General features: G+C 33.6%; 1 protein-coding gene across 3 annotated transcripts in view; it reads left to right on the top strand.

The window, feature by feature from the left end:
- SUCO (SUN domain containing ossification factor) overlaps nucleotides 1–13,037 on the top strand; it is an 83,794-nt gene extending 70,757 nt beyond the window's left edge. For 2 of the 3 annotated variants that reach the window (XM_045547349.1, XM_045547347.1), the window contains 2 exons: nucleotides 10,058–10,113; nucleotides 11,008–13,037. In XM_045547349.1, the coding sequence (XP_045403305.1) occupies nucleotides 10,058–10,113; nucleotides 11,008–11,451 (500 nt within the window). In that variant the 3' untranslated portion in view covers nucleotides 11,452–13,037. The remainder of the gene's footprint in view (nucleotides 1–10,057; nucleotides 10,114–11,007) is intronic. The other variant, XM_045547348.1, reaches the window with a different exon arrangement.
- Nucleotides 13,038–14,166: the final 1,129 nt, after the last annotated feature.

Here is a 14,166-nt window from a genome sequence, read left to right as displayed (position 1 = left end):
TCATTGTGAATGTTTAGAAATGCAGCTGAGTTTTGCTTGTTGATTTTATGTCCTGTAAGTATGCTGTGAATTCATTTATTAGTTTTAACATGTTATTATTATTATTTTTTAATCTTTAGAGTTTTCTCCATATAAGATCATGTCATCTGTGAACAGAGATAATTTTACTTATTTCCAATTTGGATACCTTTTGTTTTTCCTGCCTAATTTCCTTAGCTAGAACTTCCAGTACTATGTTGAACAGAAACTACAAGAGCAGGCATCCTTGCCTTGTTCCTAATCTTAGAGGAAATACTTTCATTCTTTCACCATTAAGTATGTATATATTTTTTTATTTTTGTTTTTCTTTTTTGTTTGGTAGAGACTGGGTCTCACTGTGCTCAGGCTGGTGTTGAACCCCTGAGCTCCAGCTGTCCTCCACCTTGGCCTCCCAGAGAGCTAGGATTACAGGCATGAGCCACTGTGCCCAGCCTCACCATTAAGTATGATGTTAGCTGTGGCCTTTTCATAAATGGCCTCTATTATATTGAGGTAGTTTCCTTCTATTACTCATTTATTGGTACAGTTGGCCCTCTGTATCCACAGGTTTCACATCTACAGATTCAACCAACTGTGGATTGAAAATACTTGGGAGCAGAAAACTAAAAAATATCAATACAACAATTAAAAATAATACAAATAAAAAAACCAATACAGTATAACAACTATTTACATAGCATTTACATTGTATTAGGTATTAGAAGTAATCTAGAGATGATTTAAAGTATACAGGAGGATGTATGTAGGTTATATGCAAATATGCCATTTTATGTAAGGAACTTGAGCATCTTTAGGATTTTGGAATCCTTGGGTGGTGCTGGAACTAATCCCCCTGATACTGAGTGATTGATGACTATTTTTATCATGACAGGGATTTGAATCTATCTTGTCATATGCTTTTTCTGTATCAATGGAGAAGATCATGTGGTTTTTGTTTTTCAATCTGTTAATGTGGTGTATTATTACATTGATTTGTTTTCTTATGTTGAACCATCTTTGCATTCCAGGAATAAATCCCGCTTAGTATTGGTGTGTAATCCTGTTAATATGCTGTTGAATTTGGTTTACTAGTATTTTGTTGAGAATTTTTGCATCGGTGTTCATAATGAATATTGGTCTGTAGTTTTCTTGGTAGTGTCTGTCTGGCCTTTGGTTATCAGGGTAATGCTGGCCTCACAGAGTGAGCTTGAAAGTGTTCTCTCCTCTTCAATTTTTTGGAAGAGTTTTAGGATTGGTGTTAATTCTTTAAATGTTTGGTAAGAGTTCTCCAGTGAAGCCATCTGTTCCTGGGCTTTTTTTTGGTTGGGAAATTTTTTGTTACTTATTCAGCCTCCTTACTCATTATTGGTCTTTTCAGATTTTTTTTTTTTTTTGAAATGGTGCCTCACTATGTTGCCCAGGAGGGCCTTGAGCTCCCGGGTTCAAGCGATCAGCCTCCTGAGTAGCTGGGACTATAGGCGTGCTCCACCATGCTGAGATTTTCTATTTCTTCATGAGTCAGTCATGGGAGGTTGTGTGATTCTAGAAATTTATCAAATTTGTTGGTGTACAATTGTTTATAGTAATCTTTTATAATCACTTTTATTTCTGTGGCATCAGTAGTAATGTCTCATGTCTTATTTTTATCTTAAGCTTAGTATTTTGTATAAAGTTGATATGTATTAATACAGAATTGGCAAATTATGTAATTTCTTACCTATTATTTGAGGTTGTGTAATAACTGGAATTAGATGATCCATGTTGTAACATAAATTATGTAATTCATTATAAATTTTCTTCTCAGTGTTCTTCCTCTCTCTCTCCTCCTCAAATTTATGCTTTGATTTGCAACTCTGTTACTTTTATTGACCATCCAGATAGACCAAAATTGTTTTGATTTTGAAACACATTTTTATTGTGAAATAAAAGAGAAATGAGAAAAAGGTTTATAAAACTAAAATGTACAAGTCATTGAATAATTATAACATGGACACCTGTGTATCTAACACCTAGATCAAGAAATAGCACATAGCTAGCACTCTTGGTGTTCTTGATCCTAGAAGTAACTACTATCTATAATTTGAATTTTGCCTGGCTTTGAGCTTTGTATAAATGGAGTCATACCATATGTACTCTTTTTTGTCTCTTTCATTCAGCATTATATTTTAAAGGTTTATATACATAATTGCATTCCATTTTCAATATTGTATAGTATTTCAGAGACTGATTAAATCACAATACATTCATCCATTCTGCTTTTGTTTATAGCTTGGGACTGTTACAAATAATGCTGTTTATAAATGTTTTTTTGTTTGCATACTGGAACATGGTTGCATGAGTTTCTCTAGGAATATTACCTATATGTAAAATTTCTGGGTTGTAGCTTGTAGCCTATGCTTATCTGCAAGTTATGAGATAATGGCAGACTTTTCTAAAGTGGTTCTATCAGTTTATGCTTCTACCAGTACTATGAGAGTTTCCATTGTTCTGCATTCTTACTGACACTTGGAATTTTCAAGTTTTAAAATGTTTGTTAACCACTGTCTAGGGATGGATATGCTTGAAGCTCTGACTTGGGTGGGGCAAAAACAATAAATGTAACTTAAACCTTTGTACCCCTATAATACGCTGAAAAAAAAAATAAAATGTTTGTTAACCTCATTGCAGCTGTAATTTGCATTTACCTGATTACTAATCAGGTTGACCTTCTTTATTTATGCCTTTTGATCATTTGGCTTTTCTGGGCTTTTTAAAAGTTTTGCCTGTTCTTTTGTTGGGTTGTCTTTTTTTTTTAATGGTCTATGATTCTTTTTAGGATTTGGATTCTATACATTGGTTGGTTAAATATGTTACAGATATCTTATTTCACTTTGAGACTTTGAGTTTTTTAAATAAGACAGGAAGCTCTTAGTGTTACAAAATATGTGATTTCATTGTAGTTAGTGCTTCTTTATCTCTTGTTTTAACAGAATTTTTTACTCAAGGCTTATGGGTGCTATTCTCTTGTATTTTCTTTTAAATGTTTATTTTGTCTTTGATTTTTGGATCCTTAATCCAACTGGAATTGATTTTTTTGTTATATAGTATTAGATAGGGGTTCCAATATAACATTTTACATGGATATTCAATTATTTTGGGTTTCTTGGTCATGATTGGCTCTTTGCATTTCCATGTAAATTTACAATCAACTACTAAATATTTCATCCAACCAAAAAAGCATTAGGCTTTTGGTTGAGATTACTTTGACTCTACAAATCAGTTTGGGAAGAACATTGTACATCTATGTTGGTGTGTGTGTGTGTTTATTGTTCATATGTAGAAATACAATAGATTTTGGTGCTGTTTGAGTTCCATGTCCTTATTGAGCCTCTACCTGCTGAATTTATACATTTCTGATAAAGGGGTGTTAAAGTCTCTGACTATAATAGTGGATTCATCACTTTCTTTTTGCAGTTCTGTCAGTTTTTGCCTCACATATTTTGATGCTCTGTTGTAAGATGCATCCACATTAAGGATCATTATGTGGTCTTGAAGTATTGACCCCTTTATCATTATGTAACTCCCCTCTTTATCACTGATAACTTTCCTTTTTCTGAAGTCTGCTGTGTCTGAAATTAATACAGCTATTCCTGCTTTGTTTTGGTTTATATTCGCCTGGTATATCTTTCTACATTTATTTATTTTAACCTATATGTATCTTTTTATTTGAAGTGGTTTTCTTGTAGACAACATATATTTGGGTCTTAATTTTTGATTCACTCTGACAATCTCTACCTTTTAATTGGTGTATTTAGACTATTGATGTTTAAAATGATCATTGATATAGTTGGCTTAATATCAACCACATTTGTTACTGTTTTCTATTTGTAGCCCTTGTTCTTTGTTCCTGTTTTTGTTTTCTACACTTTTTCTTCCTTTTGTGGTTTTAATTGAGCATTTTTACTTTTTTTAGTGATTGCCATAGAGTTTGCAACTAATCCAAGCACACTTTCAAATAACACTATACCTCTTCACAAGTAGTGTGAGTACCTTATATTAACAAAATAATCCTAAGTCTTCCCTCCCATCCCTTGTATCATTGCTGTCATTCATTTCATTTATACATAGGCTTATGCATACACACACACAAGCACACTTGATACAATGTTACTATTGTAATATTTTGAACAAATAGTTATCTGTTAGATCTGCAGTCCCCAACCCCTGGGCCATGGCCTGGTACCGGTCCGTGGCCTGTTAGGAACTGGGGCATGTATCACTGCCTGACCTCACTCCACCCCACCTCCTGTGGAAAAATCGTCTTCCATGAAACCAGTTCCTGGTACCAAAAAAAGGCTGGGGACCGCTGTGTTAGATTAATGAAGAATGAGAAGAATAAAAGTTTTTATTTTATCTTCCTTTTTCAATGCTCTATCTTTATGTAGATCCAGTTTTCTGATCTATATAATTTTTCTTTTCTCTAAAAAACTTCTTTTAATGTTTTTTGCAAGCCAGGTCTATTGGCAACAAATTTTCTCAGTTTTTGCTTGTCTGAGAAAATATTTCTCCTTCACTTTTGAAGAGTAGAGTAACACAGATAAGAATTAGATCTGACTTCAGAAACCCAAAAGAATTTTGGGAAATTCTCAGTAATTATTGCTTCAAATATTGGTTCTATTCCTTCCTCTTTTTCTGATAATCCCCTTGTGTGTATGTTATATCTTTTATAATTATTGCACAGTTTTTAAATACTTGGTTCTATCTTTTCAGTCCTTTTTTTCTCTTTGCTTTTCAGTTTTTGTGAAAGTTTCTATTGTCATATCCTCAAATTCAAGGATTCTTTCTTCAGCCATGTCCAGTCTACTAATAGGTCCGTCAAAGGCATTCTTCATTTCTGTTGTTGTGTTGTTGATCTCTAGCATTTATTTTTTATTCTTTCTTAGAATTTTCATCTCTCTGCTTACATTATCCATCTATTCTTGCATGTTGTCTACTTTTTTCATTTAAAGCCCTTAGCATATTGTTGGAAATGATCCACGGTGTCATTAAGAAAATAGGCGCTGTAAATTGTCTCAGCAAGGCAAAACCTTTATTTTTGATCAGAAGAGTGCCTAGCGGCAGTCAGAGTAGCCAGCCAGCATGCACTATAGGGTTTTTTTTTTTTTTACCTTTTATCTCTAACGCAGACCTATGGCTGTGTCTCATCTCATTGGCTGGGATTTTGACTGCACAATTTTGTTCTTATCCGACTGGCTAAGGTATGTTATTAAGACATAAAGGAAGAGGAGGTAGGGGGCTGTTAGTATAGTAAATGTTTAGAGTTGGCGGCCTAAGATGCAAAGGAAGAGGAGTAAGGGATTCTTAGTATAGTAAATATTTAAAGTTGGCAGACTAGTCAGGCACAGTAAGGTATATTAGAAGTATGTTACTTTCTGACACTTTGACAGAAAAAAATCAAGTCAAGGTTATCTCCTCCTATATTAATCATAACTTTTAAAAAATTCCTGGTCTGATAATCCCAGCATTTCTACTATACCTGACTCTGGTTCTGATGCTTGTTTAGTCTCTTCAAACTGTGTTTTTTCCCTTTAAGTAGTCCTTATAATTTTTTGTTGAAAGAGTAAATAGGCCTTTAGTAAGTAATATGTAGTGGTCAGGGGAAGGATTCTGTAGGCCTATGATTAGGTCTTAGTCTTTTGGTGAGCCTGTGCCCTGGACTGTGAACTTTGCCAGTGCTTCTCAGTCCTCCCCCAACTCCCACCTAGGTGGGACAAGTTTGCTAGTATTTCTCTTTCCCCAGGTAGATTAGGCTCTGTTAAAACCCTAGCAGATTAGGCCCTGGTAAAATAGTTTCTCCTGGGGTCAGGCCTTGTTAAGAAGAACAGAATACTCTGGTATATTTCAAAATGGTAAGGACCTGGTTGTGCTCCTGGAAATAAAATTCATGAAAGTGTGAGGCCCCTCACACCCTCATGACTCAGTCCCCCTGGAGTTTTTAACTCACAGTCTTGTCCACACTGAGCCTCCAACAATTCATCAATTACAATTTATGTTTCCATACCAAGGTGCTGGTTCTCTCAGAGGTGTCTGCTTCTGGATTTCTGCTCCAGTAGGTTGTGATTCTCTGTATTCACCTGTCTGGGGGTAATAGTTTGCCCTGTGACCTCATATTTCTGATAGAGCTAAGAAGAGTTGGTGTTTCAGTTTGTTCAGCCTTTTACTTATTAGGACAAAGTGGCATCCTCTATGCATCCTACATGCTGGACCAGAAACCAGAAGTCCCTAGATTTTTATATTGATTTTTACCTTTAATATAAACAATGTTGTTTTACTGGAGTAGTTCATTTGTAGGTTATTTTGGATTTTCTGTCAATTCAGGTACATCTTCTGAGAATAAAGACAATTTTCTTTCTTCTTTGCCAATCCTTATAGCTTTTATTTCTTTTGTTTTCCTAACTGTGATGGTAGCATTTTCAGCAGTGGTAAGTAGAAGTGGTTAACAAAGCATCTTTGTCTTGTTACCAAAGGGAAAGCTTTCAGTATTTTACTATAAAGTATTATATTTGTCATACATGTTTTGTAGATAACCCTTTATCTGAGGAAGTTCCCCTTTATTTCTAGCTTGCTAATAGTTCCCCATGAATCTGTTTAATTTTGCCATAACTTTTTTTTAGCATCTTTTGAGGTCATCATTTTTTTGTAAGGTTATGGAAATGAATTACATTAATTTGTTTTCTAATGTTAAACTTTTATTGCATTCTTAAATATCAGTTGGTCATGATATATATGTGTATGAATTTTGTACTATATGTGTTATGTTTTTACATAATTATGTTTGATAATTAAGAATTTTTCATCTATTCATGAATAAGATTGGCATGAAGTATTGTATTTCTCATGTTCAGTTTTGACATATAAGGCTTATAAAAGTTAGATAGGCAATGCTGTCCCTTTTTCTCCCTGTTCTCAGGAAGAGCTTATTTCTTTTTTGAATCAGTAAAGATATATAGGTCTGGAATTTTCTTTATTAAAAGGAATTTTGAACCTTTAACTCAGGTTGTAGGAATTGGGATTTTTTGTCACTTTAAATTACAAATTTCAGGAATTCATTCATTTCATCTGAATGTTAAAATTTATTAGTGCAAAGGTGTTCACATCTTATCTTTTACCTGTTGTCTGCTCTTTTTTTTCCCTTTTTCTCCATTAAGATTTTTTGTTGGGGAGGAAGTAGATATTTATTTCCCTTTTATTGTCATTACATTGGAAGTTATATACTATTTTTGTTCTTTTACTGATTACCCTGGAAACTATACATACTTGTCAAAGTCTAAAGTTAATACTTTTACTTCTCCTGTATAATACAAAGATCTTAAAATTCTTACTTATCCCCAACCTGATTTATATATTATTATTCTTGTTATTTAGTTGTTTCCTTTTTGCTTAATTTTAACTCTATAAGGTATTATTACTTTTTACATTTAATGTTTATGTAAATTTACACACACATCTACTAATTTCTTTATTCTTCAGATCTTTAATTTGTCATTAGTTCCCTTAAACTTGAAACATTGTTCTTTTTTTTTTTTTTCCTTTCTTTAATCCTGTTTCAGATTTCTTGGGCCCTTTGAATCTCTGGATTGGTAGGTATCCTTTATCAGTATTGGAAAATTCTCAGCCATCATTTTTCCCATCCAGATATTACCTCTGCCCCATTCTCTTTTAGATTCTTGAATTTAATTAAACATGTTAGTCCTTCTCCCTATATGCCCTTTTTGTCTTGTCTGCTTTCTATCTTTTTGCCTTTTTTTGCTGTGTTTTTGTTTATTTTGGGCTTTTTTTGTTTGTTTGTTTTGTTTTTTGAGACAGTCTTTGTTGCCCAGGCTAGAGTGCAGTGGCATCATCATAGCTCTCTGCAGCCTCCAACTCCTGGGCTCAAGTGATCCTCCTGCCTTAGCCTCATGAGTACCTGAGACTACAGGTGCATGCCACCATGCCTGGCTAAATTTTCTATTTTTTGTAGAGATGGAGTCTCACAGTGTTGCTCAGGTTGGCCTCAAGCGATCCTTCCCCTCGGCCTCCCAAAGTGCTAGGATGACAGATGTGTGTCACTGCACCTGGCTATTCCTGTATTTTGAATGATTTCTTCTGATCTGTCTTCCAGGCCAGCAGTCAGTTGTGTCTAGTGTGTTATTAAATTAATTCATTGAGTTTTTAATTTCAGTTATTTTTTTTTTTCATTTCTAGGAGTTCTGTTCATAGTTTTTTTAAACTTCCAGGTCTTTTTTTCTTCTTTTAGATTTCCTGCAGATATTTTCAAGCTTGTTTCTTATTTAAACATAGTAAACGTAATTGTCTTTATAATTTGTGTTTGGTAGTTTTAACATCTTTTTTTTTTGTGAATCTGTTCATTAATTATCTTTGTAGGCTCTTGCTCAGATGTGTCTTGTGTTTACGTGCTGTTCCTTCTCTTTGAGAAATTACTTACAGGGATAACTTGAGAGCTGTAGGTTCTTATTCCGGAGGGAATTTGTATTCACTTTACATCCATGTAACACTTTACATTCATGGCTTGAGTTTTATTGTACCACCAGATGATAGGAGTTTGGCCTGCAAGTCCCTAAATGGTTTCATTCTTTCCCTGAGGAGATAGTCTTTGGGATGCCCAGCTTACTGTGTAGAGGGAACAGGTATCTTATTAGACTACTACTTTCAGTGGGCCTTGGAATCTGATTTCTGATCCATTCCTTTCTGATACTGTCAGAACCAGAGTTCATATATTCTTGCATTGGAAAATGCTCTCAGAACAGAAATGACTTCTGTGTTCCACTTGACTGTCTGAGTTCCTACTTTTCTTTTCAGTTTTGACCTAGGGATTATTTACTTTCTTGGCAGCTCTTAAATGCTTTTAGTGATTTTTTTTAAAAAACCCATCATAGTTAGTTGCTTTTAGTGGAGAGGTTGATCTGAATAATATAACCATTTCTAGAAGCAGACATCATGATTTTTTTAAAAAGCAATTTAAGATTAGTAATCTGGTAGAAATGACTGTTTAGAGGAATGTTTTGATGTTTTCATATATTTGAAGACTTTCTGAAGAAATCTGTAAGATATAATGTAAAAAATTATATTTGGTCAAATTGTGTTAAATTAAGAAATTTCCTATATGTGAGTGAAGGTTTTATACTAAGTTTGCTACTTATAAATTTCTGTCTCTGTCTTACTTAAATTGTTTACTTGTAATGGGTTGAATAGGACTAAAGTCTTATGGCCCCTATTTTGTATGTGTGCTTATCTTGGCAGTGTGGAGGTTGGGTATAGGGGTATCCTGAATGTGCTTAAAGTAATGAAATCTTAGAAACTTTTAGCTAAAACTAATAGATCTAATTTTCTTGCTATGACAGAAGTGTTTGTTTATTATTGCTTGGTTGTATATATTGCATGTTTGAAGTTATTTTTAGATTTTGGAGTTCATAGTTTTGATCATAGTAATAAACAATTAGAAAAAAAATTCTTGGATTTCTTTTTATATGTATGTTCCCTTAACTGGTTTCCTTATGTGATCACAGCTGCTTATTGCACATTGTTAATCTACCTTTTCAGCACAATATAGAGTTTAGTCTTTTCAGAAATATTTAAATGATCTGTAGGTTTGGTGTTAGCTTATCCAGAAATGTTATTTTTCTCATCAGGTAAGAAAGTAGGGCCCAAAGAAAAGTCCTTACTGTGTTGGTTGATAGTGAGATATTGTTTAAAAACTTAACAGAGAAGTATAATTATATATTGTTAAGTTATACTTGTTAAGTTTATAGATATATATCGTGAGTTATACTTGTTAGGAACTTAACAAGGAAGTTCGGTTATTTGAAGATCCAAAATAAGAGTGGTACCATCTCCCACCTTGTCTCTTTTGAATTTAAAATGCATAAATATATAGTAAACTCAGCATAAATATAAATTAATTGGTTCTATTAATAAAATCACTAAGGGATGATTTTTTCTTTTAGTATTTAATTGTAACATATTCCACTTTTTATTTTACATCTGCTTTTTTTTCTTACAGTAGATCCAAATGATTTGTACATTGTAGAACCCCTTAAGTTCTCTCCAGAAAAAAAGGTAATATTTTGTCTATTTTTAAGTTAATTGGTATGTTATGTGGTAATAAGTGAAGAAATAGGTTGAAAGGTCTAACAAACATAACCTTTAAGTAGTCCTTAACTATGTTTATTTTCAATCATGGTAATGGTGTAAATAAATGTTTATAGGGATCAGCAAACTGTGACCCACAAGCCTTGTTGTATGTGCCAGGAGCCAAGAAGAGTTTTCTCATTTTTAAAGGGATATTAAATAAAACAAAGAATATGCAAGGGAGACAGTATGTGACCTGCAAAGCCTATTTACTATCTGATCAAGTTTGCTGATCCTTGGATGGTAGTCATTATTAATTGAGTATCTAATACATGCCAGGCACAGTGCATGCACTATTTCAATAATTTTCAGGTTAAGTTACACTGATTTTGATTAGCAAAAATTATTTCTAGGGGAAAGAACTTGGGCTTTACAGTCAAATAGCCTAAGATTCAATCCCAACCAAGCCACTTACTACTTTGTAACTTGGGCAAGGAGCCAAACCTCTGAACCTTGGTTTTCTCATTTAGGAACCAAGGGTAAAATACCCACCTTTCAGGGTTAGTAAGTAAGATATACATGAAAGCAGCCTGTACAATATCTGGCACATAGTAGTTATTCAGATGTTAGTTATCACTCCCTGAATCACAGGTAGCAGGTAAGAAATTTAAAGAGTTTTGATTGAATAGTATTTACAAAACGGGAAGGTGATGATAGTAGCTGTACAGAACATGACTGTGGGTGTATCTGTGGATGCTGTTTGTAATACTGTTTTACTTTTCATCAGGAGGTGGCACTTTTCTCCATTAGCTCAGCTATCTAGATGTTTGATAAGGTAACTATGAGAGTTCCTTCCTAATCTTTCTTTTACTTGTATCATAGAAGAAACGCTGCAAGTACAAAATTGAAAAAATTGAGACCATAAAGTCTGCAGATCCATTGCACCCTATAGCCAATGGAGACATAAAAGGAAGGAAGCCCTTTACGAACCAGAGAGATTTTTCTAATATGGGGGAAGTTTATCACTCTTCTTATAAGGGTCCTCCATCTGAAGGAAGCTCAGAAACTTCATCACAGTCGGAAGAGTCCTATTTTTGTGGCATTTCAGCTTGCACAAGTCTGTGCAATGGACAGTCTCAAAAGACAAAAACTGAGAAGAGGTCCTTAAAACGAAGGCGATCTAAAGTCCAAGACCAAGGAAAATTGATAAAAACTCTAATACAGACTAAGTCGGGATCATTGCCGAGCCTTCATGACATAATCAAAGGAAACAAAGAAATCACCGTGGGAACATTTGGTGTTACAGCAGTCTCGGGACATACCTAAAATTAATTGAACTTTTCATACTGGAGACTTTTTTTGTTCTTTGAAGAACAGTCTGTGGTATTTGAAGGGTTTGGGGAGGGAGAAAATATTAATGGGAGAAGTATTCAGAAATTATGGTTTCTGCCTTTTTAAAAAGTAGATGGGATCGTGTCAATCTTGGTGAATGAGCTGCAGTTTTACAAGGCTGATCACTTCCTACAAGGACAATGGTAGACATTTTATAAAGATGTTTTTTCACAGATTAATTACTGGGACAAAAGTAATTTGGAAGCCCAGTTCCTTGGGTGGGATAGGAATGAAAGCCTAAACCTCTTCCTTTAGCTTTGTTCCTATTTCTTGCACCTTCCCATATTTATGTGCCTTTTGTCTATTTATAATGCCACTGGAAGAGGAGGGAGAACCTTTTCTGTCATTTGATTTCTTTTATAACTTTGTTAGGTTTTTGAAGCTGCAAACACTACAAGGCTTTTAAGGTGGTCTGTGCCTGAAGCTCGGCAATGTGGGTCAGACAGTAAAAATCCTAAAGACTTGCCAACTAGATCTCTGTTCAGCAAACTCACTGGAAATAAACACTTGCTGGATTTTTAAATTCTGTTCTTTTAGGTTTAGGTAAATGGTGATGCTGTTTATCTTATTTTCATTTAACTTATTCAGACTTTTTCCTTAGTTACTAACTCAATGAGGAAAAAAAACCCACCAGACTACAAGGGTTTTTTTTGCAAATAACTGGTATTTGCAAACAAATTTTTGATAAATTCACCTTTTAAACACATTTCACCATTTGTAAAGGTTTTCTTTAGCTACATTACATTTTAAAGGTTCACAGTAAACACTAATCTTCCAAAGTTTCATAGCACAGTTTTCTATTACTACAAATATAAAATTTAAAGATTTAGCAAATGAGCCAGGTCTCGTATGATATAATCACTGCCTATGTACATATACACAGATCCAGTTAGTGAGTTTGTCAAGCCTTGTCTAATTGGTTAAGTCTAAAGAGATCATTATTCCTTGATGTTTGCTTTGTTTGGCTACAAATGTGCAGAGGTATACATGTGTGATGTCAATGTGTCTGTCTTCATTTGTGTTTTTTTTCCTTTAAAAAATAATTAGCAGTGATTGTATTTGAATTAAATGATTTCTCAGTGTGTGATTGTAATGAGTGAAAGTGGAACATGTTTCTTTTTGAAAGGGAGAGAATTGACCATTTTGTGTTGTGAGATTTAAGTTATAACTTATTGAGCACTTTTAGTAATAACTTTTTAAACATGTCTAATACCTTTCTTGGGTATTGTTTGTAATGTGACTTATTTAAAGCCTTTTTTGTTTAAGTTGCTGCTTTAGGATAACAGTATGTTTTAGAAGATTTAACTTTTTTTCCAGTCTGCACAATTAGCCATTCAGAGGAAGAGGGCCCGATTGTTTAGAAGCCCCTTGAAAAGAGGTCCAGATGAGAGCAGATGTGGAGCGAGAGGTTACGTGATCTGTGTATTGTGGAAAGAGGACTTTCAGTATGTAACTACAGAGCTGTAGTGCCATTAGAAACTGTGAATTTCCAAATAAATCTGAACACTTGTCTTTATTAATTACTGGTTCTTCTGTCTTTTGAAAGAGAACACACAAATTTATTACTAACCGCTGGATAATGATTTAGGTTTTTGCCACTTTTAAGGTTAAGTATAATATTAATAGCATCCCATTAAATATTAATCATATTTCAGCCAAATATGAACTGATTATACTTTCATATAAACACTTTGTTCCCTATACTATCATAATTTCACCTTTTCAAACACTAAAATGATAGTTTTGAATCTTTATTTAGTAGAATACTTTTTTTTAGTAGTATGTGCTTTATTATGTGCCATCTTTAAGAATACTATTTGTTTTTATTTTTCCATATCTAAATAGAGCATAATATTTTGCAATTTGGGGTTTATTTTTTTTTCTCCCTCAGATTATAACTACATGAGGAAAAAAAAAGCAAGGAGTGAAAATTCTTGCCAATAGTAGATTTATGCCTAGTAAGAAGAAAAAAATATATATACATATAAAAAATGGGCTTTTAATGTTTTAATGTTCCCTGATGAACACTCTCATTTTATTTCTTCTAATGTTAAGTAAAACATTAAAACACCAAGGAGGCAAAGTAAAACAGTTCTTTTAATTGGATTTTTTTAAATGTTGAAGTGATATACATACATATAATTTGAGAAATTAAAGTTTTCCAAGCTTGCACAGAAAAACAGCGGTTCTCTACTCTGTGCTGTTTCATACCCCCACCCCCACTCACTTTTTCCCCACGAAGGATTTCTTGCTTCCCAACAGCAACCATTTTTGACTCTGAGTCTCCACTTATCGTGCTTATCTGTTTATTGATTTTCCATTTTTAGGTTGTCCCCAATTTGAATATATAAACTCATAGGCATGAACATGAAACAGATATAAATTTAACCTAGTTAAATCTATTTAAAGTCACAGTATATTAAGTAACATGTCACTTTAGAAATACTGCTTTTTTAACTCATAGAACAAAGTTATTAAAAACCTTACATGCTTTTCTCCAACTTCTTGATGTGAAAAATTTCAAATCCATAGAAAAATTGAACCACCCATGCACCTTCACCCAGATTTAGCAGTTGTTAACCCTTTTAGTTTTCTTTGTTTATCTGTTTTATCTATATTTATGTGTGTGTGTATATGTGTATATATACA

This window comes from Lemur catta, chromosome 3 (genome assembly GCF_020740605.2).
Source record: "Lemur catta isolate mLemCat1 chromosome 3, mLemCat1.pri, whole genome shotgun sequence".
Classification (NCBI taxonomy): domain Eukaryota; kingdom Metazoa; phylum Chordata; class Mammalia; order Primates; family Lemuridae; genus Lemur; species Lemur catta.
Note: the sequence above shows the minus strand (reverse complement) of the source record. Positions and strands in the feature narration are given on the sequence as shown.